Source organism: Candida albicans, chromosome 4 (assembly GCF_000182965.3).
Source record: "Candida albicans SC5314 chromosome 4, complete sequence".
Classification (NCBI taxonomy): Eukaryota; Fungi; Ascomycota; class Pichiomycetes; order Serinales; family Debaryomycetaceae; genus Candida; species Candida albicans.
In genome coordinates this window covers 21083-48180 of record NC_032092.1, presented here as the reverse complement: position 1 = coordinate 48180, position 27098 = coordinate 21083, and the positions used below count along the sequence as shown (strand labels likewise).

General features: G+C 38.2%; 17 protein-coding genes across 17 annotated transcripts; 8 read left to right on the top strand and 9 right to left on the bottom strand. All coding sequences in view use genetic code 12, as the record gives it.

The window, feature by feature from the left end:
• Positions 1-81: 81 nt before the first annotated feature.
• SWI1 (Swi1p) lies at positions 82-3045 on the top strand (the record flags this gene model as incomplete). The annotated part of the gene is made up of 1 exon (XM_708245.2): positions 82-3045. The coding sequence occupies one exon, from the start codon at positions 82-84 to the stop codon at positions 3043-3045; it is 2964 nt and encodes a 987-aa protein (XP_713338.1).
• Positions 3046-3466: 421 nt separating this feature from the next.
• On the top strand, positions 3467-4997 carry CAALFM_C400290CA (uncharacterized protein; the record flags this gene model as incomplete). Its single annotated transcript, XM_019475354.1, has 3 exons — positions 3467-4103; positions 4190-4193; positions 4334-4997. 3 exons carry the CDS (start codon positions 3467-3469, stop codon positions 4995-4997), a joined length of 1305 nt encoding a protein of 434 aa, XP_019330899.1.
• A 142-nt stretch (positions 4998-5139) lies between these two features.
• On the bottom strand, positions 5140-6530 carry STE24 (zinc metalloprotease; the record flags this gene model as incomplete). The annotated part of the gene is made up of 2 exons (XM_019475353.1): positions 5140-6459; positions 6513-6530. 2 exons carry the CDS (start codon positions 6528-6530, stop codon positions 5140-5142), a joined length of 1338 nt encoding a protein of 445 aa, XP_019330898.1.
• A 261-nt stretch (positions 6531-6791) lies between these two features.
• ATP2 (F1F0 ATP synthase subunit beta) lies at positions 6792-8716 on the bottom strand (the record flags this gene model as incomplete). The annotated part of the gene is made up of 2 exons (XM_019475352.1): positions 6792-8187; positions 8598-8716. The coding sequence occupies 2 exons, from the start codon at positions 8714-8716 to the stop codon at positions 6792-6794; spliced, it is 1515 nt and encodes a 504-aa protein (XP_019330897.1).
• Positions 8717-9099: 383 nt separating this feature from the next.
• On the bottom strand, positions 9100-11271 carry CAALFM_C400260WA (histone demethylase; the record flags this gene model as incomplete). The annotated part of the gene is made up of 1 exon (XM_708239.2): positions 9100-11271. One exon carries the CDS (start codon positions 11269-11271, stop codon positions 9100-9102), a length of 2172 nt encoding a protein of 723 aa, XP_713332.2.
• A 674-nt stretch (positions 11272-11945) lies between these two features.
• On the top strand, positions 11946-12770 carry PRO3 (pyrroline-5-carboxylate reductase; the record flags this gene model as incomplete). The annotated part of the gene is made up of 1 exon (XM_708238.1): positions 11946-12770. The coding sequence occupies one exon, from the start codon at positions 11946-11948 to the stop codon at positions 12768-12770; it is 825 nt and encodes a 274-aa protein (XP_713331.1).
• Positions 12206-12745, bottom strand: CAALFM_C400250WA (uncharacterized protein; the record flags this gene model as incomplete). Its single annotated transcript, XM_708237.1, has 1 exon — positions 12206-12745. The coding sequence occupies one exon, from the start codon at positions 12743-12745 to the stop codon at positions 12206-12208; it is 540 nt and encodes a 179-aa protein (XP_713330.1).
• A 20-nt stretch (positions 12771-12790) lies between the features above and the next one.
• CAALFM_C400230WA (uncharacterized protein) lies at positions 12791-13399 on the bottom strand (the record flags this gene model as incomplete). The annotated part of the gene is made up of 1 exon (XM_708236.1): positions 12791-13399. One exon carries the CDS (start codon positions 13397-13399, stop codon positions 12791-12793), a length of 609 nt encoding a protein of 202 aa, XP_713329.1.
• An 18-nt stretch (positions 13400-13417) lies between these two features.
• On the top strand, positions 13418-14798 carry SUB2 (ATP-dependent RNA helicase; the record flags this gene model as incomplete). The annotated part of the gene is made up of 2 exons (XM_019475351.1): positions 13418-13640; positions 13720-14798. The coding sequence occupies 2 exons, from the start codon at positions 13418-13420 to the stop codon at positions 14796-14798; spliced, it is 1302 nt and encodes a 433-aa protein (XP_019330896.1).
• A 105-nt stretch (positions 14799-14903) lies between these two features.
• On the bottom strand, positions 14904-15596 carry CAALFM_C400210WA (uncharacterized protein; the record flags this gene model as incomplete). The annotated part of the gene is made up of 1 exon (XM_708234.1): positions 14904-15596. One exon carries the CDS (start codon positions 15594-15596, stop codon positions 14904-14906), a length of 693 nt encoding a protein of 230 aa, XP_713327.1.
• Positions 15597-16198: 602 nt separating this feature from the next.
• Positions 16199-17521, top strand: MET15 (bifunctional cysteine synthase/O-acetylhomoserine aminocarboxypropyltransferase; the record flags this gene model as incomplete). The annotated part of the gene is made up of 1 exon (XM_708233.2): positions 16199-17521. The coding sequence occupies one exon, from the start codon at positions 16199-16201 to the stop codon at positions 17519-17521; it is 1323 nt and encodes a 440-aa protein (XP_713326.1).
• Positions 17518-18435, bottom strand: CAALFM_C400190WA (uncharacterized protein; the record flags this gene model as incomplete). Its single annotated transcript, XM_708232.1, has 1 exon — positions 17518-18435. One exon carries the CDS (start codon positions 18433-18435, stop codon positions 17518-17520), a length of 918 nt encoding a protein of 305 aa, XP_713325.1.
• Positions 18436-18489: 54 nt separating this feature from the next.
• Positions 18490-20034, bottom strand: ECM7 (Ecm7p; the record flags this gene model as incomplete). Its single annotated transcript, XM_708231.2, has 1 exon — positions 18490-20034. One exon carries the CDS (start codon positions 20032-20034, stop codon positions 18490-18492), a length of 1545 nt encoding a protein of 514 aa, XP_713324.1.
• A 203-nt stretch (positions 20035-20237) lies between these two features.
• On the bottom strand, positions 20238-20651 carry CAALFM_C400170WA (uncharacterized protein; the record flags this gene model as incomplete). The annotated part of the gene is made up of 1 exon (XM_708230.1): positions 20238-20651. The coding sequence occupies one exon, from the start codon at positions 20649-20651 to the stop codon at positions 20238-20240; it is 414 nt and encodes a 137-aa protein (XP_713323.1).
• Positions 20652-20994: 343 nt separating this feature from the next.
• CAR2 (ornithine-oxo-acid transaminase) lies at positions 20995-22305 on the top strand (the record flags this gene model as incomplete). The annotated part of the gene is made up of 1 exon (XM_708229.2): positions 20995-22305. The coding sequence occupies one exon, from the start codon at positions 20995-20997 to the stop codon at positions 22303-22305; it is 1311 nt and encodes a 436-aa protein (XP_713322.2).
• A 244-nt stretch (positions 22306-22549) lies between these two features.
• On the top strand, positions 22550-24328 carry PEX5 (Pex5p; the record flags this gene model as incomplete). The annotated part of the gene is made up of 1 exon (XM_708228.2): positions 22550-24328. One exon carries the CDS (start codon positions 22550-22552, stop codon positions 24326-24328), a length of 1779 nt encoding a protein of 592 aa, XP_713321.1.
• Positions 24329-24486: 158 nt separating this feature from the next.
• On the top strand, positions 24487-27003 carry HIS4 (trifunctional histidinol dehydrogenase/phosphoribosyl-AMP cyclohydrolase/phosphoribosyl-ATP diphosphatase; the record flags this gene model as incomplete). The annotated part of the gene is made up of 1 exon (XM_708227.2): positions 24487-27003. The coding sequence occupies one exon, from the start codon at positions 24487-24489 to the stop codon at positions 27001-27003; it is 2517 nt and encodes an 838-aa protein (XP_713320.2).
• Between the last annotated feature and the right edge of the window lie 95 nt (positions 27004-27098).

Here is a 27098-nt window from a genome sequence, read left to right as displayed (position 1 = left end):
AAACAACAAAAAACTGAGGAAACGGAAAAGTTCTATTCAAACGTCAACCATAAATCTAGGTTTAGCGAAATATAATAAATCATGTCTGATTGGTTGAATGAAAATGCATTTGCAGATAGCAACAGCAATGACGATTTTTTGAATTCCATTTTTGATCAGAGCCAAGGAGAGCAACAAGCTCCACAGGTTGCGCAGGTTTCTACATCAATGTCAAACCCACCACTTCAATCACAATCAGCCCTGTCTACTTCAAGAATCTCACAAGCACACACTCCAATGTACCAACAGTCTCCTGTTACTGCTCACACTATACCGCAAAACAGTCCTCAAAGTATGCCGAATCAAGTAGCACAGCCTCAACAACAAATACCACCACCCCCTCTGCAACACTTACAACAGACAACCGCCCAAATGCTTCCTCAACAGCAACAGCAACAGCAACAGCAACAACAGCAGCAACAAAAACAAGAGCAGCTATACAGAATGAAGCAACAGATTTACCAACAGCAGATGCTAAAAAAGCAGCAAGAAAACATGTCTCGTCAGCCTTCTCCCATGAATTCAGCTGGGCATAACACACAACAAAATACGCCAATCACCCAGAATGCAAAAACACCTCAAAATAATTCAAAATTGCAATCAATGCAAATGGAATTGTTTTTTTCTGTTTTGTATGACTTTTTGCAGCGGAGCGGGATCTCCATTCCCCAATCATTAGCTATCAATGGTAAGAGAGTCAATTTGTTCATTTTGTATATCTTGAGTCAAAGATTGGGTGGATACAGGGTCATGAAGGCTTTTCTACTTATGTCACCAGAGCAGCAGCGTATGCAGCAACAGAATCCTTGGGCACTAATGGCCGACAAAATGGGGTTTCATGATAAAGGGGAGGACCCCATGGCCAAAGAAAGAATTGCTAGAGAACTTTGCAATTGCTATAGTAACTTTATTTTACCATATGAAGAGTATTATGCCACACCTGAAGGGAATAAGGATATTGAAGCTAGCAAACATAGATTCCAACAGCAAATTGTTCAGAAATATCTGTCCAATGTCCCCACACCGGCTCCTAATCAACAAAGTCCAATGATAAGTAGCGCTCCAACACCACACCAACAAAGGAAGTTATCTCGTACTAGCAACTCGGTGAATAACTCACCAAATGTCAGCTCTCCTTTCCATAACACCCCTCGACAAGTTCCAGCACCAGCACCGGCACCGGTACAAACGGCCGCGTCTATGCCTCCGCCAACACCTGTTACAGCCAAATCTCAAACAACAAAAGCAGATGCCCATATTTTGAAAAATTATACTCCTTTCAAAAAGATTGTAGAAACGCATGGTCCATTCAATATCAAAGAGCTCTCGCAATTGTCTACTGAAATCGAGGTGACAAAACCAGTTTATCTTTTTGCTCCAGAATTAGGAATTATCAACCTCCAGGCTTTGACAATGTCAGTAAAAAGCAATAGTGGGATCCAAAGCTCAGAAGTTGTGAACGCCCTTAACACATTGTTGGTTGCTACATCAGACGTTAATTATGCTTTTCAAATAAAGGATATCATGGAGTTATTAGACGCATTATCTTCTTTGGGGAAGGATGTTTTGAACAAAATTGTAGGAGTCAACACAGAAGAGGATTGCGTGAATGCTGATGTGACAAAATTGTCTGCCAATGGTCGGATTGATGATATTTTTAATCGTTATGTTAAAGGACAAGGCGAAGATATACTGTATGTGGTTAATTCGCTTACAGGGGAAGTTGTTTCTGACGATGAGGATATCGAGGAACTTTTTTCAGTATGTGATGACGGGAATCTGGAATCTCCTATTGACAAGCTGACTGATCTGTTAGATGTGCTTGAGTTTCATTTGGATGATTATCTTACAGCATTGAAGAATTTCAAATCTGAAAACAAACACCATTTTAGCAAACTTCAAACACGAAGTGCCACGGATGATCAAATATTGTTAGTCGATGAATTGATAACTATAACAATGATCTTGAGAAATATTTCTTTTGCTGAATATAATAAAGAACCTATGGCAGGAAATCGTCTTTTCAAGGATTTATTGTTTTCAACTGTCAAAAGCGTTGCTTTAAACAATGACAAATTTGTGTTTAGCCGCAAACGGTTATGTTTACTCAAGGATTGTCTTTTAATGCTAGACAATATTTCTTTGTTTACTCATTTGCATACTTTAGAGGAAGCATTTTTATCATTTGTTTTAGTAGCATCCTTTGGACCTAAGATTGAAGATCAATACAAGATCCCACGATGCAATATTGAAACCCATTCGTATTTTGCCTTTGGTCTTGATGCCTTCACCAAGTTGATGGTCAGAGAGCCATACAATAGATCATTAATTCAGGCAGTTTTGAATGGAACTTTGAATTCCAGTATGACAGGATATTCTGTCAGTTTACAGGATCAAGAGTACACAAGAAAGTTAATCAAGGCTTACAACAAAGATTATAAGTCTGCATCACTTTTGAGTCAAGCTTTCCAGATGTATATGAGTATATTGCCTTTCGATGCCAACACATTTGAATTGTCAAAATTCATCTTCATGAGGAGTCCAACAATTTCACAGATGTTATTTGGGGCCAAATTGTTAATAGACATGGTTCCAGTTGATGATTTGAACACACATCATAACAAGTTGTCTCTTTATTGGCTATTGGAAAACCGGGAGTTATTATTGGGTAATTTTGCCAGGATAGTCGTTGCTTTATCTACAGAAACTGGAAAATTCCCACGCGAATCGCCTGAGCACAAGGTTTTGTCGCTGGTATTACGCAAGGCCCTCGTTGTTATCAATTCATTGGTCGACAATGCAGTTTTGGCTAAGGAAATAGGAGACCTGCGACACACCGACTTGATGGAGAGTTTGACAGATTGTTTGGCTTTCCCAAGAATAATACCCGATGCCATTTTGACATTGGACACGTTTTTGGCACCTACCATTGATACCAATTTAGGTAAAGAAGTTGTCAGACTACTTAGGTATTTGAAGGATTTAAAGGCTTGTGAGGGGATCTAGATGTATCTTCGGTTTAGTTTTTTTTTTTGTGATTTGTTCTTATCTCTAATTGTTGTTGTGTATTGTTTTTATTTTGTAAATTTTAATGTATAATTAATCAAAGCGCAAGTGCGCAAGAATATAATTTTGTTGCAATCATGTAAGCACCTTTATCTGTAGATTGCAAATATTACACTTTCCTAATTATTAATGCCCTGATGTGTATTCGTTATCTTTTTGCTTGATTGCTTGTGCTTGTATTCCCTCCCCCTCTTTATCATGTTTACCAATCTGGGTATAACGATCCCGAATTATTGACATGTATGTTGTCAACCACCAAATTCGTTGTCTATATAAGATGATCCAAATATCCCATCAATCCAGTCTTTTTTTTTTTAATTTATTACAAATTCAACACACAAACTACTACTAAACAATAAATATGGCTCCTCCAACTTTAACTCAAGCAGCACCAGCAGCACCACAATTAGACACTCCAAAGATGTTGGTCGGTGAACACACTTTACCGGCTAGTTGGTGGACATCTGAAAGTATCTTTGAATTAGAGAAAAGGGCAATTTTCCACAAATCCTGGATGTTTTGCACCCACTCATCCCGTTTCGCTAAAGCTGGCGACTACTATGCGTTTAATCTCGCTGGAATTAACTTTTTCGTTATCAAGTCCAAGATTGATGGCCAATTGAAAGCATTCCATAATGTTTGTCGCCACAGAGCTTATCCTATTGTTAGAAAAGATCAAGGTTCTAGTACTGTATTGGGATGCAAATATCACGGATGGAGCTACAATTCCGATGGGATCTTAAGAAGAGCACCTCATTTTGATAACGTCGAAGGGTTTGTTAAAGAGGAAAATTCATTGTTTCCAATAAACACCCATGTAACTACTCAGGGATTAGTTTTTGTTAACTTTAGCTCCGATCCAATTCCATTTGATGATTGGTTCCTGGGTTTGACTCCTGAAATGAATGAATTTGATTTTTCAGATTATGAATACCACATGTCCTACGAATTAGATGGAAAATTCAATTGGAAAACATTGATGGATGGTTATCAAGAGTGTATGTTACTTCTAGAGTTGGCTTTGTCAGCTCCATTTACTAATTTGTTGTCTAAAACCGAAGCAAATACTAACAACTTCTAACAGGCTTGTATGTTATTTTATTCAATCCTTTCTTAACTGTGTGGTATTGAAATGAGTGTGATTGCATTAGATTTGCTTCACCCAAAATGATTACTGTACATGTTTTTTTTTTTTGCTTATCATTTACTAACATATATTTATTAATAGACATTGTCCAACTACCCATCCAGGTCTCAATACTGCGTTTAAGATGGAAACCTATAAGGTTGTCCCTAAAAACAGATATTGTCGTCATTTTGCAAAAATCGTACGTCAAGAGAAACCAGTAGAAAAGCAAGATTCTTCTTCTTGGTTTGGATTCAAGAAGGAAACAAAGGAAGTTAAAGAAACAAAACCCAACCCCGGTGGTGAATTTGATGGATTATGGGTTTACTTATTTCCTAGCAACGGAATTAATTGCTACTCTCCAGCTTGGTATTCCATTAGAGTGTTGCCTATCACTGCAAAACGCACTATTTTGCAATACGATATTTATACCAAAAAGGGTTTGGATGACGAAGAGAAAAAGGAATTTGTTGACTTTTTACAGCAAGTTGAGTTGGAAGATTTTGACTTGTGTGAATTGACTCAAAGGAATTTGAATGAAAGGATTTATAGTACTGGATACTTGCATCCCGAAAAAGAGAGGGGTGTGTTGTATTACCAAGGTGTTGTTCGTGATATGGTTAAAGAACATTTTGCTTTGGAGCAAGCTGCTGGCCAATCAATTGATCCAGCCGCAGTGGGTACTAACCCTAAGAATGGGGAAGTTGAAGAATTAGAAGGGATTTGCAAGTCGCTTGAATGTGGCAAGGAAACTGTTGATTGGTAAGATTTGCCACAGCAGTGTTTATATAGTTGTCTTCTTGTTAGTATTTATATTGTAATGAATTTTACTTCCGTGTGACTATTTATTAGCAGGGTTTGGAATATATTTAAACTACTAGTATACAGCTATTGGACAAGCAAACACCTTATTCATCTTTCTTAACCTTTACCTTTGAAACGTACCCCAATGCACTTAATCTTTCTGGTAATATAGGATGAGAATAATGGTAAGAGGAAAACAACCAATCGGCATTCATACTTGACAAGTTTTCATTGGATAACTTGATCAAAGATCTGCTCAATTCCTCAGAATATCCACAGTCACTAGCATACTTGTCGGCCTCATATTCATGCTTTCTTGAAATCAAGTTCAGGACGAATGTCAAGAGACATTCCACTGGTTGGAAAATGTCGTTGAATAACATAAATCCGATCAAGATTGGTTGTTGCTTGACAAACCCAAAACTCGTGTATAATGATTTGTTATGAATGAAAGCAGAATACAAGGAAAAAATCAAAAACAAATGGCCTTGCATCATGGTTATCATCTTTGGCAAATGGTTCAATTTCCAGTGACCAATTTCATGAGCCAAGACAGCAACAGTTTCTTCAGTTGAATTGTGTTCAATTAAAGTGTCAAACAAAACAATTTGTTTGCTCCATGGCAATCCTGTGAAATAAGCATTTGAATGGGACGATCTTTTTGATCCATCAATGACAAACAATTTTGTCAATGGGAATTTTTGTTCTAAAGCTAATTTTTCAATGGCGGTTTTCAACTCACCATCTTCCAAGGGAGTAAACTTGTTAAATAATGGCATAATCAATGTTGGAACTATGGTCATAGCAATCAAGTTGACTACTAAAATGAATCCCATGAGATAGAAAATGAACTTATCATCAAAGTAATCAATAATTTTCAAAAATCCGGCAATAACTGGCGATCCCAAAACTATAGAGATACCAATTCCTTTTAACATATCGCTAACCCACAAACCAATTGTTTGCTTGTTGAATCCGAATCTCTCCTCTAACACAAAGTTTTTGTAGTAGCTCAATGGTAATCCAATCAAAGTTGTCAAGATTTGGGTGGTGAAAACAAAAAAAAGCGATTGAGTAATAACACCACTCATGGCCTTAGGTAAAACTGCAGCACTGCTCTTCATGATAGTCCCAGCCAATGTCCAGGTTTTAGGTAACAAGTCATATTTAAAGATTGCCAAGTTCTGCAACAAGCTGAACGTACTGGAAAAGACTGAAAACTGTGCTTTAGCACGGGAATACTCTTGGGATTTGTCGAATGTTTCTTGTGAAACTTCTTTTTCAATTGACTTTGGTGCTGTTTTCAGTTGTAACACTCTATATTGTCTAAGATCTAAATAAGTCTCGAAAACATATTGGCCAATAGTAAAGCCAACAATAATTGTTTTCCAATTAATTGATGGTGAGTCAAGAAAGGCAAATGACTTGTAAAAGTTAGTATATTGTTGGTCATTACATTGCAAACTTATATACATACTTCTGCTAAAGAAATCATAGTTATTTAACAAAAATGAATAGATGTTGATAAAAAAGAAACAAACTGGGTAACATTTGTTTTTTTTTTTTTGCATATTTTTTCATGTTGTGCTTATTTTTGCCATTCGCTTTGAGAAGGACTAGCTGTCTTCTTTCACAACGAATTCTCATTGTCTCTTCAAATATAAATATATCTACTTTGTTGATTTTTTTTTTATATAAAGACACAAATAAACTTTACTTTAATATATATATAGAATAGTTACTTCAATGCGATTGTTTAGTTGGATTCAGCAGCTAATTTTTCAGCTTTAGCAACGACATCTTCGATACCACCAACCATATAGAAAGCGTTTTCTGGCAAGTTATCGTATTTACCTTCCAAAACATCCTTGAATGATTTGACAGTGTCTTGCAATCTGACTAATCTACCTGGGATACCAGTGAAAACTTCAGCAACAGCGAATGGTTGAGACAAGAATCTTTGGATCTTACGGGCTCTTTCGACAGTCAATTTATCAGCTTCAGACAATTCATCCATACCCAAAATAGCAATGATATCTTGTAAGGATTTGTAAGCTTGTAAAGTTTGTTGAACACCAGTAGCGACATCGTAATGTTCTTGACCAACAACAGAAGCGTCCAATAATCTGGATTTGGAATCCAATGGATCGACAGCTGGGTAGATACCCAATTCAGAAATACCTCTAGACAAGACAGTAGTGGCATCCAAATGGGCGAATGTAGTGGCTGGAGCAGGATCGGTCAAATCATCAGCTGGGACATAGACAGCTTGGACAGAGGTGACGGAACCTTTCTTGGTGGTGGTAATACGTTCTTGCAAAAGACCCATATCAGTGGCTAAGGTTGGTTGATAACCGACAGCAGATGGAATACGACCTAACAAAGCAGACACTTCGGAACCAGCTTGGGTGAATCTGAAAATGTTATCAATGAACAACAAGACATCTTGACCTTCTTCATCTCTGAAGTATTCAGCAATGGTCAAACCAGTCAAAGCAACTCTAGCTCTAGCACCTGGTGGTTCGTTCATTTGACCGAAGACCAAAGCGACCTTGGAGTCACCTTCCAAGTTGATGACACCGGTTTCTTTCATTTCACGGTACAAATCGTTACCTTCTCTGGTTCTTTCACCGACACCGGTAAAGACAGAGAAACCACCATGGGCTTTGGCAATGTTGTTAATCAATTCTTGGATAAAGACGGTCTTACCGACACCAGCACCACCGAATAAACCAATCTTACCACCTCTGGCGTATGGGGCCAACAAGTCGACAACCTTGATACCGGTTTCCAAAATCTCGGCAGCAGTGGATTGTTCAACGAATGATGGTGGTTCAGCGTGAATTGGTTTCTTTTCCTTACATTCAATTGGACCTCTGTCATCAATTGGTTCACCAACAACATTGATGATTCTACCTAAGGTACCTCTACCGACTGGGACGGAGATTGGGGCACCGGTATCGTTGACTTCGGTACCTCTGACTAAACCTTCAGTACCATCCATAGCAATAGCTCTGACGGTGTTTTCACCCAAATGTTGAGCAACTTCCAAGACCAAGTCTTGGTCACCGTTCTTCAAAGTCAAAGCATTCAAAATAGCTGGCAAGTTTCCTTCGTCGAATTGGACATCAACAACGGCACCAATAACGGCTCTAAACAAAAAAAAGAAATTAATGTTAGTATATTTTATAAATCGTACTGAATCATGGAATTCTATTGGTTGGAAGTCCCTCGCACAGAAAAAAAAATGTTGGAAAAAAAAAACGAAAATTTTCTTGAAAATCTGATTGGACATGCCAATTATGAGAGGCAATTGATCTTCAATAGAAAGCTGAGTTTGTATTATTGGGTATTATGTGATTAATCAATTGTGTAAACATTACCCGTCTCCATTATATTCTCTCATGCAATTGCCCCAGAAATAGTGTAAACAATTCATTCAAAAAATTAGGGGCAGGATAATAACCCAACGAATCATGTATCTCCCTTTTCTTCTGTCATTCATAAACTTCCAATTGAATCCTAGAATCTCCAATTAATCTCATTTCAAATTCTTACATACCTGACTTTACCATGGGCAGCAGCAGCAGTAGCTAAAGTTCTAGAGTTGAATAAAACATCACGTTTGACTGCTCTGAATGCAGCACGTGAACTGGCATTAAATAATCTTGGAAGAACCATCGTTTAGATTGTTTCTTTAAAACTTTGGCTTTTAAGATAATTCTTTGGTGTTCTGTAAAAAAAAGAAAGAAGAAAGGAAAGGAGAGAAAAGAAAATGGTTGAATATATATATAAATTTTTCACTGTCAAAAGAGCGAGCACTCAAAGGTTCAACGAATTTTTTTTTTTTCCCGTTCAATACTTTCTCCCTGCGTGTAAAACCCAGAACTGACCAATAAAAGTCAAGAAAATATTTAGGTATGGAGACCGATTTTACTTTTTTTTTTCCTCGTTTGCTTCACACTCAGTGCTTTCCTTTATGTCGCGGTCGTGCTCATAATTAAATGAGAGACATCACTATGCTAATGTCGCAAAAAAACTGTATACATTTCACTACTACACATTCATACAAGATTCATTTTGGTTTCTTCAATCAATTCCTTTAAAGTGGAGAGTTGTTTCCGAAGTACTAGTTTGCCGTGTATCAGCTTCCCTTCCATAGGGCAAACGCATTCTGAACATAGTTTTGATTGGGCTGCTTTTTTCTTTATGATATTCTTTTTGGCTCGTTTTGTAGGTCGTTGTGGAACCTCTTTTTCCTTCAAACTATGAATACGTTTCGATCTTCGTACTTTTGTCGACTCGTCATTATCAACGTCTTTTTTGGCTTTTTCAATTAGACTGTTGAACTCGTCCACCATTGCCTTTCTTTCATTAAGGCTGGCAAGATCATGAGATGCTTGTGAATTGGCAACCTTCTTAGCCTCCTCATTCTTATTTGGCTTTGTTTCAATCTCCTGTGGAGAAGCATCGGGTGTCAACAATTGTTTAGAGTTTTCTGGTTCAAGAACAAAATATTGGAAGCCAATATGGGTTTTGCATGAGTCACAAAGATCGTCTTCGTCGTTGTTGTCAACAGAGGGTTTGTATTCAACAGTTGACTTGTCCTTCAACTGTGCTAGTAATTCCTCTAGTCTGGAAACATATCTTTCAAAGCTCCATAAACTTCGCTTTACCAAATCTAAGCTCACATCGTGTTTTGCATTGAATCGACTTAGAATATTCTCCAACAATTCGTAATGGTTAAACACGTTTTCTTTCTTTATTGGCCTGTAGTCATTAACAGATTTTTCCCCAAACTCTAACCATTCGTCAATGGCAAAATTCACCGCTTCGTTGAAATTAAACCCACAATTGAAACCTGCGTGGTACACTAGAGGATATGTTATCACAAACTCATTAGGGTTTTGGTCTGCGTATACACAGGGTATGCCATGTTCCACCAACTTCAGCGGCGACATCAATGTTACCAACTGATGTAGCAAGTCCGGCTGTCGCTTAAACAAATCCGGAGCTGAATCCCTCATTAGCTTTTCAAATTTGTCGGCAAACAGAGAAGGAATACCATACCATTTCTTTGTAGCGCCAAAATGACAGTAATTGGCCGATAAAGTGTAGTGATCTTCAACATGCCAGCAGAATGTCGATAGCAACGACCCAATATAAATCCAAGGTATGGTCATTCCAGATATGGAGGTGTTGATAAAGTTGAGCAATGACCCATTGGAAAACGGCAATTTGTTCAAGTTCCATGGGTGGTTGATGTAATACTGTATGGCAGGGTCAGTTGTATCCAATGAAGGGGTGTCGGCCATAGGAAACCCACTAACTTCACCTGGTCGCAAATTATGGATATCTGCACCATATTTCACCTCCAAATCGGACTTTTCGGCATCAACAAAAGACCAAAACTTTCTTTCAATGTCATCTACAGACAACGGGTTGTTCTGATTGTAGTCTCTAATGAATTTGGCATCAAAATCCTGACACATTTTGTAAAACTCAGGGATCGTATACTTGACATCCACATCTTCGTCGAATCCATACTCTCCCGTCCCGATCAAACATTTATCACAGTACCAGCTAGTAGCAGGGACCAGCTCCAAAGGTGGGTTCAAACATTTCATATGATACGGATTATCACAGTTGTCGCAAAGCAAAGTCTCCAGAGGGTGGTCGTGTTGTCCGCACACCAAACAGCTATCGTATTCGTCCTCTGAATCACTTTCAGGAAAATCATAGGTGCAATTGGTGTGCAAATAAGTAGCATAATATTTGATTGTAGAATCGTATTCACGTTCTAATGCTGATGCCTTAACACCAAACCGAGCTCCTAACTTTTCCCATTTTTCTTTATCCATTGGTTCACCAAGATTTTCAACTTCTCTATACAAATCATAGTAGTATACTCTGGTGCCTTGAACATTAAAATACAACTTTAGCTGGCGCTTTCTTCTCATCTTCAAAAACCGGTTGATATTTTCTCTGAAAAAATCTCTAGATCGGGTTGTGATCCCCAAATCACTGAGTACCTGTTTCCGAACATGGAACTTAAAGTCAGGGTTGATGTGGAAACTTGGTTTCCAATTTGGAGGAGGTACAATCTTAACTAGGCCGTAGGTAGCACCTAGCTTCGAAACCTTGTCACTTGATAAATAACCAACAGGATCATTAAACTCTTGGTCTGTTGGAGTCAAAACTGGGCATGGAGTTAATAACCTCTTATCAAACAGCATCTTGGAAATACCTTGGTGTACAGCAAACGTTTGGCAATCTTTGACGTATATAAAATTTCAACCACAATAAATATAAATTTCGATTTGCAAGGACAATATTGGTATCAAATTGTTCTGGCAACCTATGCGTCCACGAAATAAGCTAAGACAAACTATGTTTTCAGTGTTGTTCTAAAGTATCCAAAATAGCCAGGGATAACTATATCTAGGACAACCAGATAGTACCTCACCAGTTTTTTTTTTTTTTTTACTTCCTTACTTTTTTTTTTTCTCTAATTTGCACCAGCATAAAATGTGGTCTCCATTTGATTATACAAACGCCAACAGTTGATGATGTAGTATAGATGTTTAAAAGGACAGCATCAGAAACTGGTTGAAGGGGGGGAGATATGCTTTACTAGGACATGGTTAGGTGTCATCAACCTGCTTCCGTCATTAGACTTCCTAACTTGGATGCAACCGGAATTGCAATTTTAATAGATCTTAGAATTGGGGGTTTGTAGTTGTTGTCGCTGATACCTAACTTTAATGGAAATCCTGCACATTTTTTTTTTTTGTTGTTCGCCTCGCTTTGTTTTGCCTCTGTTAGATCTAATCAGTATAAATTCTCCACGAAATTTTTCATTCTTTTTTTGTTGAAGTTGTTTTTTTCAACCAGAGATAAATCATTAATCATGAAAGACTACACGATTACAGTATTAGGATGCGGTGTTATGGGCACAGCTGTAACATCAGCTATTTTGAAATCCAAGTTTGACCCATACCCAAAGAAAATCATAGCATGTACCATTCCAAGCCAAGAACAAAGCTTGAAAGAAACCTTTGCTGATCAGCCATTAGTTCATGTTTCTGCCGGAGTTGAAAACAACAACAAGGCAGTTACTGAGGCAGATGTTATTATTTTAGGATGTAAGCCATATATGTATGAAGGCATTTATGAAGAAGTCAAGGAATCATTAACTGGAAAACAATTATTAATTTCATTATTGGCAGGAACCACTATAAAGGAATTGTCTATTTTCACTCCATATGTTGCCAAAGTCATGACCAACACTCCAGCTAGATTTGGTTGTGGAACTGCGGCAATTGCATTTGCTCCAGAAGTTGGTGAAGAAAGCCAAGAGTTGGTAATGAAATTGATTGATACTGTTGGTATGACTGTAAAGATTCCAGAGAAGAACATGGACATTGCAACTTCATTGATTGGGTCCGGACCAGCTTTTTGTTTATTGATGATGGAGTCCATGATCGATGGTGCAGTAAGAATGGGTATGCCATACGATGTAGCATCTGTTGCTGCCGCCAAGGTAATGGAAGGAACTGCCCGTATGGTCTTGGAAACCGGCGAACATCCAGCTGCGTTAAAGAGCAAAGTGTGTACTCCTGGTGGTACTACAATTGGTGGCTTGTTGACCATGGAAGATCGTGGATTAAGAAGTGCTATTGCTAGAGGTGTTGAAGAGGCTGCTAACATATCTGCTTCATTTGCCAAAAAGTAAAAAAAAAAAAATGTATTTCTCTATTTAATATCTTTATTTTTGAATAAAAATGCACCACTTACAGTTGCGATCTCATTTTGAGTGAGTCCTGTGTCTGTAGTTTCCAAAAAGTGTTTGAATTTGGCACCATGTTCTCTGATATCTTTGTCGGCCAACAATTTAAACATTTGAGTCATAGATGGTTTTGCCCCGGTTTCAAATCCTTTCTTTTCAAGTAACTGTTTAAATTCAACCATCAACTTGTACAACTCTGGGTTTTCGGCAACCACTTTACTGACCTTTTCCAATGCCTGGGCCTGTTCTTCAGCAGTAGGCCCTTTGTCAAAAAACCTCAAGCTAGGGGTAGTGGTAAATCGACGATATGGGAGTATCCTAGGGGCTCTGGCAACAATTCTAAACATATTTCGGTACTTGTAAGAAAAAGGTGAATGGAGAAACTTCTCAGAATTTTCATGTAATATAAGCCAAAATTCCAATAACGCTTGATTTGGACATGAGACACGACCGCAGCTTTCAACTTTTTTTTCGATTTTTTTTTCAGTCCATTTTTGCCAACATCTGAAAAAAAAATATGAAAGGCGACCAGCAAGAAAAAAACAACAGCAACAACCATTACCACTGTTTATCATACAAACATACAACCAATCATGTCTCACGAAGGTCAAGAAGAATTATTAGATTATTCAGATTCTGAAGAAATTGCTGTTTCAACCACCACTCAAGCTTCTGGTGAAGCTCAATCTAATGATAAAGAAAGTGATAAAAAAGGATCTTATGTTGGTATCCATGCCACCGGTTTCAGAGACTTTTTATTGAAACCAGAATTGTTGAGAGCAATTGGGGATTGTGGTTTTGAACATCCTTCTGAAGGTATGTAATGTGAATAGACTAAAGGAGGGCGCTTTGCTCTTTCACTTGAACGCTGATTACTAACATTTTTGAATTCTAGTCCAACAAGTTTGTATTCCTCAATCCATTTTGGGAACTGATGTTTTGTGTCAGGCCAAGTCTGGTTTGGGTAAAACTGCTGTTTTTGTATTGTCAACATTGCAACAATTAGACCCAGTTCCAGGTGAAATTTCCACTTTGGTTATTTGTCATACTAGAGAATTGGCCTACCAAATCCGTAACGAATATGCCAGATTTTCCAAGTACATGCCAGATGTTAAAACTGATGTGTTCTATGGTGGTACCCCAATCAAAAGGGATATTGAAAAATTAAAGAACAAAGATACATGTCCACATATTGTAGTGGCAACTCCAGGTAGATTACATGCTTTGGTTGAAGAAAAAGCTATCAGATTGAACAATGTCAAGTCGTTTGTTATTGATGAATGTGACAAAGTCTTGGAATCCATCGATATGAGAAGAGATGTGCAAGATATCTTCCGTGCCACTCCTCACCAAAAGCAAGTTATGATGTTTTCTGCCACCTTATCTCAAGATATTCGTCCAGTTTGTAAAAAATTTATGCAAAATCCATTGGAAATTTATGTTGACGATGAGGCCAAATTGACCTTGCATGGTTTGCAACAATACTACATCAAATTGGATGAGAAAGAGAAGAATAGAAAATTGTCTGACTTGTTGGATTCATTGGAATTCAACCAAGTCATTATTTTCGTCAAGTCCACTAGAAGAGCCAACGAATTGAACAAATTGTTGTGTGCTTGTAACTTCCCATCGATTGCTGTGCATTCTGGTTTACCACAAGAAGAAAGAATCGAAAGATACAGATCTTTTAAAGAATTTAATAAGAGAATCTGTGTTTCCACTGATGTTTTCGGTAGAGGTATTGATATTGAAAGAATTAACTTGGCCATCAACTATGACTTGCCAAACGAAGCTGATCAATACTTACATAGAGTTGGTAGAGCTGGTAGATTTGGTACCAAGGGGTTAGCTGTCTCTTTTGTTTCTTCTAAAGAAGACGAGGAAGTCTTGGAAAAGATTCAAAGCAGATTTGATGTTAAAATCACCGAGTTCCCAGAAGAAGGTGTTGATCCATCTACTTATATGAACACTTGAGTGCCTACCGAAAAAATTGAATATATTTTATTCATACATTTTGTATAATTTAACTACTGTCTTATTTTATATTGTCTTGTTTTATTATGTGTATTTGTAGTTTTCTTATCCTATTTTCACACAAATAGTATCTATCAACTGGTAAACTTCTTCAATGTCTTCCTTTGGTATTAGAAACCATTCCATGTGGATTTTGAATTTGGCTTCTGAACGGGATTCCTCAGCCAAGCAGGTAACACAGTATACTTGGCCCTTGCCATATTTTTTCCATAACTCCTGATGGATAGTCAGCTCTACCAAGTTTAGGTTCCTACAATAGAACCCACCGTTTTTCCAACGAGAATACACTGGATCATCAATACTCATGCACGCCAATCGTTCAACTAACCCACGGCGTTTTCTTATCAAGTGTTTGTTGGGCGGCCCCATATTGGTCAATGGGTGTTGACACTTTTCTTGCCATTGCTGTATACGTGATTCTGGTGTTTTGGTGGTCCGTCCAATCTTGATAAGAATGTAATGTGATTTCCTGCTGTTGAAATTCACCCAATCAGTTTTCTTAGACGCGTCAGGCAAATTCTTTACTTTGAAACTCCAATTTTTTGGTGGGAATAGAAAGTTGGTCATGGTATACATGTAGATATAGCCAGTGTCATTTGATTGAGGTTTATGGTTATTGCTGTGATGGGTATACGATTGCCTCTCGTGGTGTCGACAGTAGGAATTTGGCAGTTGGCACTTTATTCTACACCTAACCCCTTTAGTTGTGATACCATTACATTGATATTGTTTCAGCATGTATCAACAGTGTTCTGTTTAGAGGAAAATGTTTCCACAACAAAAAAACATCAACATCGGAATTCTTTTGTTTTCAATTTTCCTGTTTCGCAACATAACAAATGTATGTTGAAGCAGAGAATATTTTGTAGAAAAAAATTTGCCAAAAAAAATGAAAAATAAAAAACCTTGAAGTGGTCTTGGGTAGAAACTTGGTGATAAACTGTAAAGTCTACAATATGGTAATGCTGTAAAGCCACCACTATAACCAGTGCCTCAATGAAAAGTCTAAAACAGTAGAGCGGTTTCGGAATCACTATTGTTTTCTAAATTACGAATTTTAATAGTTAATTTCTTGGGTACTTTGACAGTTCACGTGAAATGGTAACAGTTTTTTTTTTGTTGTCCCTCAATTCACTCCGCGTTATTGACTCTTCCTGCTGTGGTGGTTAAAAGTTTATAGGCTTTGCATCCACAGTTCTCGGTCCATGATGAAATTATTTTCAGATAATATAAATAGCCTATACGAATCGACGTTTTTCACAAATATAAATATTCTTTAGAGCCACTTTTTTTTTTTGTTTTAATTCTTCCTTTTTTGTTTTCCCCATTACTAAACTACAATGCCTTCTCACTTTGATACTCTTCAATTACATGCTGGTCAACCAGTTGAAAAACCACACCAACCAAGAGCCCCACCAATTTATGCAACCACCTCCTATGTTTTCAATGACTCTAAACACGGTGCTCAATTATTTGGTTTAGAAACCCCAGGATACATTTACTCCAGAATTATGAATCCAACAAACGATGTGTTTGAACAAAGAATTGCTGCCTTGGAAGGTGGTATTGGTGCATTGGCCACTTCTTCTGGTCAATCAGCTCAATTCTTGGCCATTGCTGGGTTGGCTCATGCTGGTGATAACATTATCAGTACATCCTACTTGTATGGTGGTACTTATAATCAATTCAAAGTTGCTTTCAAACGTTTGGGCATTGAAACCAAATTCGTTAATGGTGACGCCGCTGAAGATTTTGCTAAATTGATTGACGACAAGACAAAAGCTATTTATATTGAAACCATTGGAAACCCTAAATATAATGTTCCAGACTTTGAAAAAATCACCAAATTGGCCCATGAACACGGTATTCCTGTTGTTGTCGACAACACTTTTGGTGCTGGTGGATTTTTAGTTAACCCAATTGCCCACGGTGCTGATATTGTTGTTCATTCTGCTACTAAATGGATTGGTGGTCACGGTACTACAATTGCTGGTGTTATTGTTGATTCCGGTAACTTCCCATGGACCGAGTACCCAGAAAAATACCCACAATTCTCTAAACCATCAGAAGGTTACCACGGGTTGGTCTTGAGTGATGCTTTAGGTAAGGCCGCATACATTGGTCACTTGAGAATTGAATTGTTGAGAGACTTGGGTCCAGCTTTGAATCCATTTGGAAGTTTTTTGTTGTTGCAAGGTTTAGAAACTTTGTCTTTGAGAGTTGAAAGACAATCTGAAAATGCTTTGAAATTGGCCCAATGGTTAGAAAAGAACCCAAATGTTGAGTCTGTGTCCTATTTGGGATTGCCATCTCACGAATCCCACGAATTGAGTAAAAAATACTTGAACAATGACGCTAAGTACTTTGGTGGTGCTTTAGCATTTACTGTCAAGGACATCACCAACACCTCCAGCGACCCATTCAATGAAGCCTCACCAAAGTTGGTTGACAATTTGGAGATTGCCTCAAACTTGGCTAATGTGGGTGACTCTAAGACTTTGGTTATTGCTCCATGGTTTACTACACATCAACAATTGTCAGATGAAGAAAAGTTGGCTTCTGGTGTTACCAAGGGCTTAATCAGAGTTTCTACTGGTACTGAATATATTGATGATATTATTAACGACTTTGAACAAGCATTCAAGAAGGTTTATAACAACTAAATAGATTGGTATATAAGATAACGTTTCACAACAATAATTAGACACATTAATGTTAAAACACCCCAAGTAATCCATTTGATGGAGGGGAACTCTAGGGTTCCAATTTGAAATTGGGTGATTAAATCGGTTAAAAAGTTTTTCATAACCATGATTATGCAGTATAGTATACATATTGTGAAGACGAAAACCAACATAGATATGACCTTGACAATGAAAAAGACTCTAGCCAAAGATTTTGCAAAAACACAGTAACCTATCATTTCAAAAAAAGAGGTAGCGGTAGTCACAGCTAAGCAAATCAAAGATGAGATCCCAAGATATTGAACTATTCTTGACATTGTATTGTATGTTTGCAAAGCACACAATTTCTTGTCAGAGTCACTGCAAATCTGGTCCACTAGATTGTAGTAAAAAGAAACTAATTTGGCTGAAACATTGCTTGGATCAGCCTGGTTTGTCAAATTTCCTAGCTGTGTTCCTATATCTTGAAGAAAACACGCAGCAATGTTTATTCCTTGTCCATTGTAACAATTCAATATTTTATCAAATTGGGTCTTCCGACAAAAACCAAAAACATTAAACTGGTACAAATTATTGTCATAATTAGAGTCAATTTGTTGGAGATATGTTTCTGGGATAGTCTCATTAATGTAAATGTTCAAGTCATTCGACAAATATGTTGCAAATTTTAGTCCTTGTTGGACAAGTTGGAATGTATTTTTGGCAAATATTGAATCTGACTGAATCCTCAATTGAAATGCAGGTGGACCTCTTTGAATTAGTTTTGAATTTGCAAAAAGAAAGAAAAAGCTCATTGCAAATAGGAGCGACACAGTGCATAGTTCTAATATCGACCAAACTATCAATAACTTAGAACGAGTGGGGCGGATTGTGTAAATCTCTTCTTTATTCATTTGTGGTTGCAAAGAGAACAAAAGTGCAAGAAAAAAAAATCTATAATAAATACTCTATTTTTTCAAATTAAACATTTGATTATCCAATAGTTGCAACTCGTCATCTTCTAGGTACGAGTTTCTTGGCGATATACCATCCGTTTTATCTTCTTCGTCAAATGGGCTCTTGATTACTTCACGAATCAAATGGCGCTGTCTTTTGTCAGAAACTTTTCTGCTGACCTTGTCCAGAGCAGATCTAGACACTGACCTGCTAGAATATCCATCATATGTCTCTTCTTGTATAGTTGGATATTCATCTTTGAATGTAAAATTATCTAGCAAGATCCCCTGCTCTTCAAGTTCGGCTTTTCTAGCTCCCAAAGACTTTGTTCTTCGGACGGATGATTTTTTGGATAATGATTCACCTAGCTTTCGCATTTCTTCCTCGTGGTGGTCGTCCTGGTGAGCTGAATGACGAGGGTTATGGAATATGTTTCCTATTTTGTTTCTGCCATGGCCACTATTGGGTTCAAAAGATTTGAATTTGGCGGTGCTTCTTTTGGCACGGAAATCAGTGTGTCGCTCAAACTCTGTCCTTCTTGTAGGTACTTCATAAAAGGACACTACGTCATCTTGATCAGTGAGGCTAATCAGAGGATTAGCACACCACATAGGAAAGATCCATGACATCAGCGATAGTGTTGCAAATACAGCCGAAAGCGATAAAAACAGAAACCATTTGGAACCCATATGAAACGTTACACCAAAGTCGCCCAATTTGCTCTTAATTTCATTTCTTGTAATAATAAACAAGTTTGTGATCATCGCCAGTCCTATAATTATACTAAGGGAGGAGGCCAATGAAATCAATGTCACAACATGCAAGACCAAAGAAGGAATCTTTGACAAGTCTCTTGAAGAGCCACGGTTGGAGTAGATGACAAAAATGCATATTAAAATCACAAATTGTGCACAACAAGTGAAAATGATCCCATTAAAGGCAAGCTGAAACTTTGCGTTTCTCGAACTGACTTGCTTTTCATACAGTGTGGTGGTAAATGTTGAGCTTTGGTAGGCATAAGCTAAAATGATCTCCAAGCCAATGGACTCTAACTGATTTATATAATCAAACACGTAGGAGCTTTTATCAGTGCATGTCAAAACTTCGTTTTTCTTTTTAGTGTAAATTTCCCCATCCTTACCTACTACCGTATATGTTTCATAATTACCGTAGCACCAAGTCCACAACGATGAAATACAGTACTGTGGACTACCCGCAACTTGTGTCTCAGCATATTCGGTTATCAATTTGATTTCACTAGTCGTCAACGAATTTCCTGTTCCACTCATCTGATCGTTGAAAATCGCTGGCGTAAAGACTTGAGTCACAGAGTTTCTCAACGATTCGTATAACCCATTAGCTACGTCCAAATGTGAACAGTTTATACGAGCTGCGTAAGTTGTATTGGTGACTCTTGGTGCAACTATACATGCCAAACAACACACTATTGCTATAAGACATGTAAACAAACGACATAGTTGAATGATTCTGTCCTCCTTGTTGAGGTTTTTAAACGGTAGGGTAATGTTATACACCAAGTTTCTCCATAATAACATCTCGTTGGTAGAGGCAGGTTTTGTATGTGTGAAGAAAAAGGAGTGAGAGCCAATCGAAAAAAAAAAAAAAACAACTCGATTTCGTCTACAAGTACATTCAAACAGAATGAAAATTGTACATTTATACCAGACAATTTCCTACAAAACAAGCAATAAAACAAACTAAACAAAAACGAAATGAACCCTCTACAATAGCCCAATACTTAAAACTCTTCATTGAATTTCAATTCACCATATTTTGCTTGATATTGACTAAGATCTAACTCATGGTCGTCTTCGAATTTTCTCTTCAAGTAGTTGTTGCTTTCTGGCAAGGTTTGTAAAGGAGCATTTTGAATCTTGTAGTAGCTATCCCACTCTTCGAGATTGGAAACAGTTCTTGTTGATTGGCCATTAACCAAATCTGGTGGACCTGTCATACTACTTGGTAAAGGAACTCGTTGAAAGTTGCCACTGAATTGTTGGCTAGCAGTGTTGTCACCTGGTAACTTGTAGCCTTCGCTAACAGCTTTTCTGATTCTCATGGCAACAGATGGCAATGAGGCAGCATCTTCGTTTAAGTTTTCAACTGGCTGAATAGCATTTTGCATATGTCTTTTAACTCTTGGTTGCATCATGTTGGGTATTGCAAAAGGAAAGTGTTGTACAAAAGTGGATTGACAACTGGACACTTCTTTTTAGTTTTTCTTCCTCCCCCCTTTTATTTTTTTTTTTTCTTTCTGCTCTTTTCATATTGCCGAACAGGTGAGGTGTGTTTTGAAAAAATGGGTCGTGCACAATGACAATTTCGCATTCTCTTGCTATTAGAGATCAAGTGGTTCCAGAAAAGTGAAAAAATCTAAATCTTAATCTTGGAAATGGGGAAAACCCCAACCAACTATAAAAGAGACCATCAATTCCTTTGTTGGAAAAATTTTTCATCAGTCTTCTTTTTCAATTAATTATACAATCACTACATCAATGTCTTCAACTCCAGATTTTAAAGTTTCCTCTGAAACTGCTCGTGAATACGAAACAAAATATTCTGCCCACAACTACCATCCATTGCCAGTAGTTTTTTCAAAAGCTGAGGGTGCTCATGTCTGGGATCCTGAAGGAAAAGAGTACTTGGATTTCTTGTCTGCATACTCTGCAGTTAACCAAGGTCACTGTCATCCAAAAATTGTTGCTGCATTGGTTGATCAAGCCTCAAAGTTGACATTGTGCTCTCGTGCATTTTCATCTGACGTGTTCGGAGTCTATGCCAAATACATTACCGAGTACTTTAACTATGAGATGGTATTGCCAATGAACACTGGTGCCGAAGCTGTTGAAACTGGTTTGAAATTGGCCAGAAAATGGGGTTACGACAAGAAAGGTATTCCAAGTGGCGAAGCTATTATATTGTCTGCTGTTAACAATTTCCACGGTAGAACTTTGGGGGTTATTTCCATGTCCACTGACCCAGACGCCACCACAAACTTTGGTCCTTACTTGAGAGGTGTTGGTCCTCAAATTCCTGGTGAACCAGAGGGCACTTTGTTGAGATATGGGGTTATTGAAGATGTCGAAAAAGCATTCGCCAATGCCGGTGATAAAATTGCTGCTATCTTATTGGAACCAATTCAAGGTGAAGCCGGTATTGTTGTTCCACCAGAAGATTACTTGCCAAGAGTCCAAGAGTTGTGCAAGAAACACAATGTCTTGTTGATCTGTGATGAGATCCAAACTGGTATTGCCAGAACAGGTAAAATGTTGTGCTATGAACATTCGAAAGGTGTCAAGCCAGATATTGTATTGTTGGGTAAGGCTATTTCTGGAGGTGTTATGCCAGTGTCTGCCGTTTTGTCTTCGAAGCAAGTCATGTTGACTTTAGAACCAGGCTCACACGGATCTACATACGGTGGTAATCCATTAGCTTGTAGAGTTGCTATTGCTGCTTTGGATGTTGTTAGAGATGAGAATTTGGTCGAAAGAGCACAAAAATTGGGTGCATTATTGAGAGAAAAATTAGAAGAGTTACAAAAGGAAAGCAACGGAATGATCAGTGAAGTTAGAGGTAAAGGGTTATTGTCGGCTATTGTTATAGACGAATCAAAGACCAATGGCAGGACAGCTTGGGATTTGTGTTTGTTAATGAAAAATCACGGTGTTTTGGCCAAACCAACCCATGACAATATCATCCGTTTGGCTCCTCCTTTGGTTATTTCCGAGGAAGATTTATTGAAGGGTGTTGACAGTATTAGAAAATCCTTGAAAGAGTTGCCAAACGTTGCTAAAACAGAACATTAGTGTGTGTATTATCTATTTTGCAGTAATAAAATTAATTTGAAAGAAAGAGTCGTGTAACACCGTATAATTCTCTCCTCACCTCGGCATGTGATTCCAAAATTTTTCCACTTTATCATTTCTCGGTGGGGAACCCGAAAAAAGAAAAATGCTGAATGACGGTCATATAAATTAGATTGGTCTGGACTATAATTTTGGATTTTCGAAAATTTGTTATTTTTCTTTCTCCCATATCATTATCAAAGAAATGTCGTTTGTTGGTGGAGGATCAGAATGTTCAGTTAACGGAAATGCCGTTGCTCAGTTTAATAAGCATACCCAGCAAGATAGATCGTTGCAACAACAAGTGGCAAATCAACATGGAAACGTAGCACAGAATCAAGGGTTCAAAAAAGATAATTTGATGAATGTTAGGGATAGAGCTAACTTGGACCAATTTATGAATAATGGAGCACCACAAAACTCGTTTCAGTTCCAACCTATGAGACACGAATTAAATACCATTCAGAACCAACCCAATGCTATTCATCAACAGCAAAGTAACTGGTCGCAAGACTTTGTTGCGCAATCTCCATCTGCTCAGATTACAACACCAATAGCCAAGACTGGAAGTCCAGTGAATGCTCAGTGGGCCAGCGAGTTTAGCCAAGCACCCGCAACGCAACAGCACAACCAAAGACCTGGCCAATTTGGCCCTCGTCTTGGGGGATACCGTCCAATGATGGGAATGTCTATGGCATACCAACTGCAACCTCAACAACAACAACAACAACAACATAATCAGGAGCCACAAGTTGATTGGGAGAATCAGTTTAAGGAAATAGAGGAGTTGACAAACAAGGCCGAGGAAGTTGAGGAAATCCAGAGAGAACAGTCTCCTGAGATTGTTGTTGATGACAAGTATCAGGCCACTTTCCAAGAAGTGTGGGACAGTTTGAATTCAGAATCTTTTGAAAATGACTTTATCAATCAGCAATATGAAGATTTCAAGAGAACTCAAAAAGATGGGTTTCCAGCTGATATGAATCAATGGGAGAAAGATTTTGCAAAGTATGCGTCTACGCGTGCCCACTTTGGTGACTACCAATTTGAAGATAAACAGAGTAACCAGTTTTTGGACTTACCTAAAGACCAAGATCCATATGAGATTGGTTTGCAGTTGATGGAGAATGGTGCCAAATTGTCTGAGGCTGCTTTGGCGTTCGAGGCTGCAATTCAAAGAGATGAAAACCACGTTGATGCCTGGTTGAAGCTAGGCGAAGTCCAAACTCAAAATGAAAAGGAGATTGCTGGTATTTCTGCTTTGGAAAAATGTTTGGAGTTGCACCCAGAGAATTCAGAGGCGTTGATGAACTTGGCAATTAGTTATATCAACGAAGGGTATGATAATGCCGCATTTGCCACTTTGGAAAGATGGATATCGACAAAGTATCCTCAAATTGTGGAAAAGGCCAGACAGGAGAATCCAACGATTACTGATGAAGACAGATTCTCGTTGAACAAAAGAGTTACGGAATTATTTCTCAATGCCGCTCAGTTGTCGCCTAACCAAGCCAGCATGGATGCTGATGTTCAAATGGGGTTAGGTGTGTTGTTTTACGCCAATGAAGAGTTTGACAAGACTATAGACTGTTTCAAAGCAGCATTATCGATACGACCTGATGATGCTATTTTGTGGAATAGATTAGGTGCTTCATTGGCCAATTCTAACCGCTCCGAAGAAGCAGTTGATGCGTATTTCAAGGCATTGCAATTGAAACCGACTTTTGTAAGAGCAAGATACAATCTAGGGGTTTCGTGTATAAATATTGGTTGTTACAAGGAAGCAGCAGAGCATTTGTTAAGTGGGTTGTCAATGCATCAAGTAGAAGGGGTGGACACTGTATCGACATTGAATCATAACCAGTCGACATCGTTGACAGAAACATTAAAGAGGGCTTTTATTGCGATGGAGAGAAGAGATTTATTGGAGTTGGTTAAACCAAATATGGATTTGAATCAATTCAGAGGCGAATTTAGTTTCTAAGTATATAGGGTGTGTATTTATGGCAAAATTGCAAATTATTATTTTTCTAGCTGTAATGAGAAAATGACTCAGAATTATTTTTTTTTTCCTCCACAAGTGATAAGTTTTTTTTTTTTTTTTTTTCATTTTCTTTCAACGCTTCCTACCACCAACCAGACATGATATTCCCTATTTTGCCTGTTATATCTTCTCCAGAAGATAAGCAATCTATTGACGAGTTTTCCTTAGTTGGTCAAGTACTTTTCCCAATTGAAAGTGTTAGTCCCAAGAAACATTTTATTCATCAATTTCCTCATGACTTGGATATTTTTGTAAATGCTATTGATAATGCCACCACCGACCAAATTGTCGAGTTGTTGAATGTGGGAATTAAGCAGGTGTTTGTTAATGAGAAGCAATACCATGACGCCATTGAAGCTGGTTCACCAAGCTCTAGGTTTGTTGTAGCAGTCGATGTTCCAAGTACTGAATTATTGACATCTGAAGCATCCTTTGTTACTTCTAAACCATTTTCCGAAAGTGATTTAAAGAAATATAATGCCAATGAAAACCGAGTTATATACATTGAGTCTAACTTTACTCAGGATGGAGCCATTGAATTGGCTAAAAACTACGTTCCAGTGATTCCAAGCACAAAATTGACTGTCAAACGTGAAGAAGAGAACAAGATATCAATTTCTGCAGTGTTTGTTAGTACTTTGACTACCGACAGACCAGATGGGTTGTACACTACATTAATCACAACCCCTTCACCTTCCTATACAGCTTTGGGTATAGTATATTCGTCCAAGGACTCGATAATTGCTGCAATTGAAGAAAAAGTTGGGGTTTACCAATCACGTAAACGCAGAGACGAATTGTGGTACAAGGGCAAGACCAGTGGTGCAACACAAAAGTTGGTAAAGTTATCCAAGGATTGTGACTCTCATGTGATTCAGTTTATGGTGGAGCCACGAACTGGGTATGGGTTCTGTCACCGTGAAACCAAATTCACATGTTTTGGTGACGATATTGCCGACTCTCCAGCTAGAGGATTGCCGAAATTAGATAGTACTTTGCAAGACAGATTGGAAAATGCACCTGAAGTGTCCTACACTAAACGTTTATTTGATGACGAGAAACTATTGATTGCCAAGTTGAAGGAAGAGTTGGATGAATTGATTGAGGCTAAATCAAAGGAAGAAATTGCCTGGGAGTGTGCTGATTTGGTTTATTTTGCCATGGTTTGGTGTATCAAACACGGGGTGAGATTGGCTGATATTGAGAAGAATTTGGATGTAAAGTCCTTGAAGGTTTCAAGAAGAAAAGGCGATGCCAAGCCCCAATACCAAGAAGCTCCTGTAAATAGCAGTTACAAGCTAGAGATTGTTAGTGTTGACGATGCTGCTGCTGTTGAGCGTGCAATGACAAGACCTGTACAAAAGACTGCAGACATTATGAAACTCGTGCTTCCTATTATTGAAAAAGTCAAGTCTGATGGAGACAAAGCACTTATTGAGTTGACTTCCAAGTTTGATGGTGTAAAACTTGATGCTCCTGTTTTACAAGCTCCGTTCCCGGCTGATTTGATGGATATTTCAGAAGAAATGAAGGCTGCCATTGACTTGTCCATGCAAAATATCGAAAAGTTCCATGCTGCACAATTACCAAAAGAAAAAGTTATGACAGTAGAAACCAGTCCCGGCGTATATTGTTCTAGATTTGCTAAGCCGATTGAGAATGTTGGGTTGTATGTTCCAGGCGGAACAGCAGTGTTGCCCTCTACAGCAATGATGTTGGGTGTGCCTGCAAAAGTTGCTGGGTGTAAGAACATTATTGTTGCATCTCCTCCATCACGTGCTACAGGGAAGTTGACGCCAGAAGTTGTTTATGTTGCGCACAAATTGGGAGCTAAATGTATTGTTATGGCAGGTGGTGCGCAAGCAGTTACGGCAATGGCGTATGGTACTGAAAGTGTACTCAAGTGCGACAAGATTTTGGGTCCAGGCAATCAATTTGTTACTGCTGCCAAGATGTATGTTCAAAATGACACCCAAGCATTGTGCTCTATTGATATGCCTGCTGGTCCGTCTGAAGTTTTGGTGATTGCTGACTCTAACGCCGATGCTGATTTTGTTGCTAGTGATTTGCTTTCACAAGCTGAACATGGTGTTGATTCTCAGGTCATTCTTATTGGGGTTGGTTTGAGCGATGAAAAGTTGAATGAGTTCCAAGCTGCAGTGGAGAGACAAGCTAAAGTGTTGCCAAGAAAGGATATTGTTGCTAAATGCTTGGCTCATTCGTATATTTTATTGGCTAAAACCTACAAGGAAGCATTTGATTTGTCAAACCAGTATGCACCTGAACATTTGATTTTACAAATCGATGATGCACCATCGTATGTTCCTGATCTGATTGAGAATGCCGGTTCAGTATTTGTTGGTGCATTGTCTCCTGAATCGTGTGGTGATTACTCAAGTGGGACGAACCATACTTTGCCAACTTATGGTTATGCCAGACAATATTCTGGAGTCAATACTGCTACTTTCCAGAAGTTTATTACTTCCCAAGAGGTTACTGAAAAAGGTCTTCAGAATATCGGTAAAGCAGTCATGGAGTTGGCAAGAGTTGAAGGGTTAGAAGCTCATAGAAGAGCAGTAGAGATTAGAATGGAGAGAATGGCTGAAACCAAATAAACTTATATAAAGAAATAAACGCATCTTGGTAAAGTTCTCTTAATTCTGTATATTGCTTATCTCTAATTTGTCAGTGTGAAAAATCGTCCAGTCCT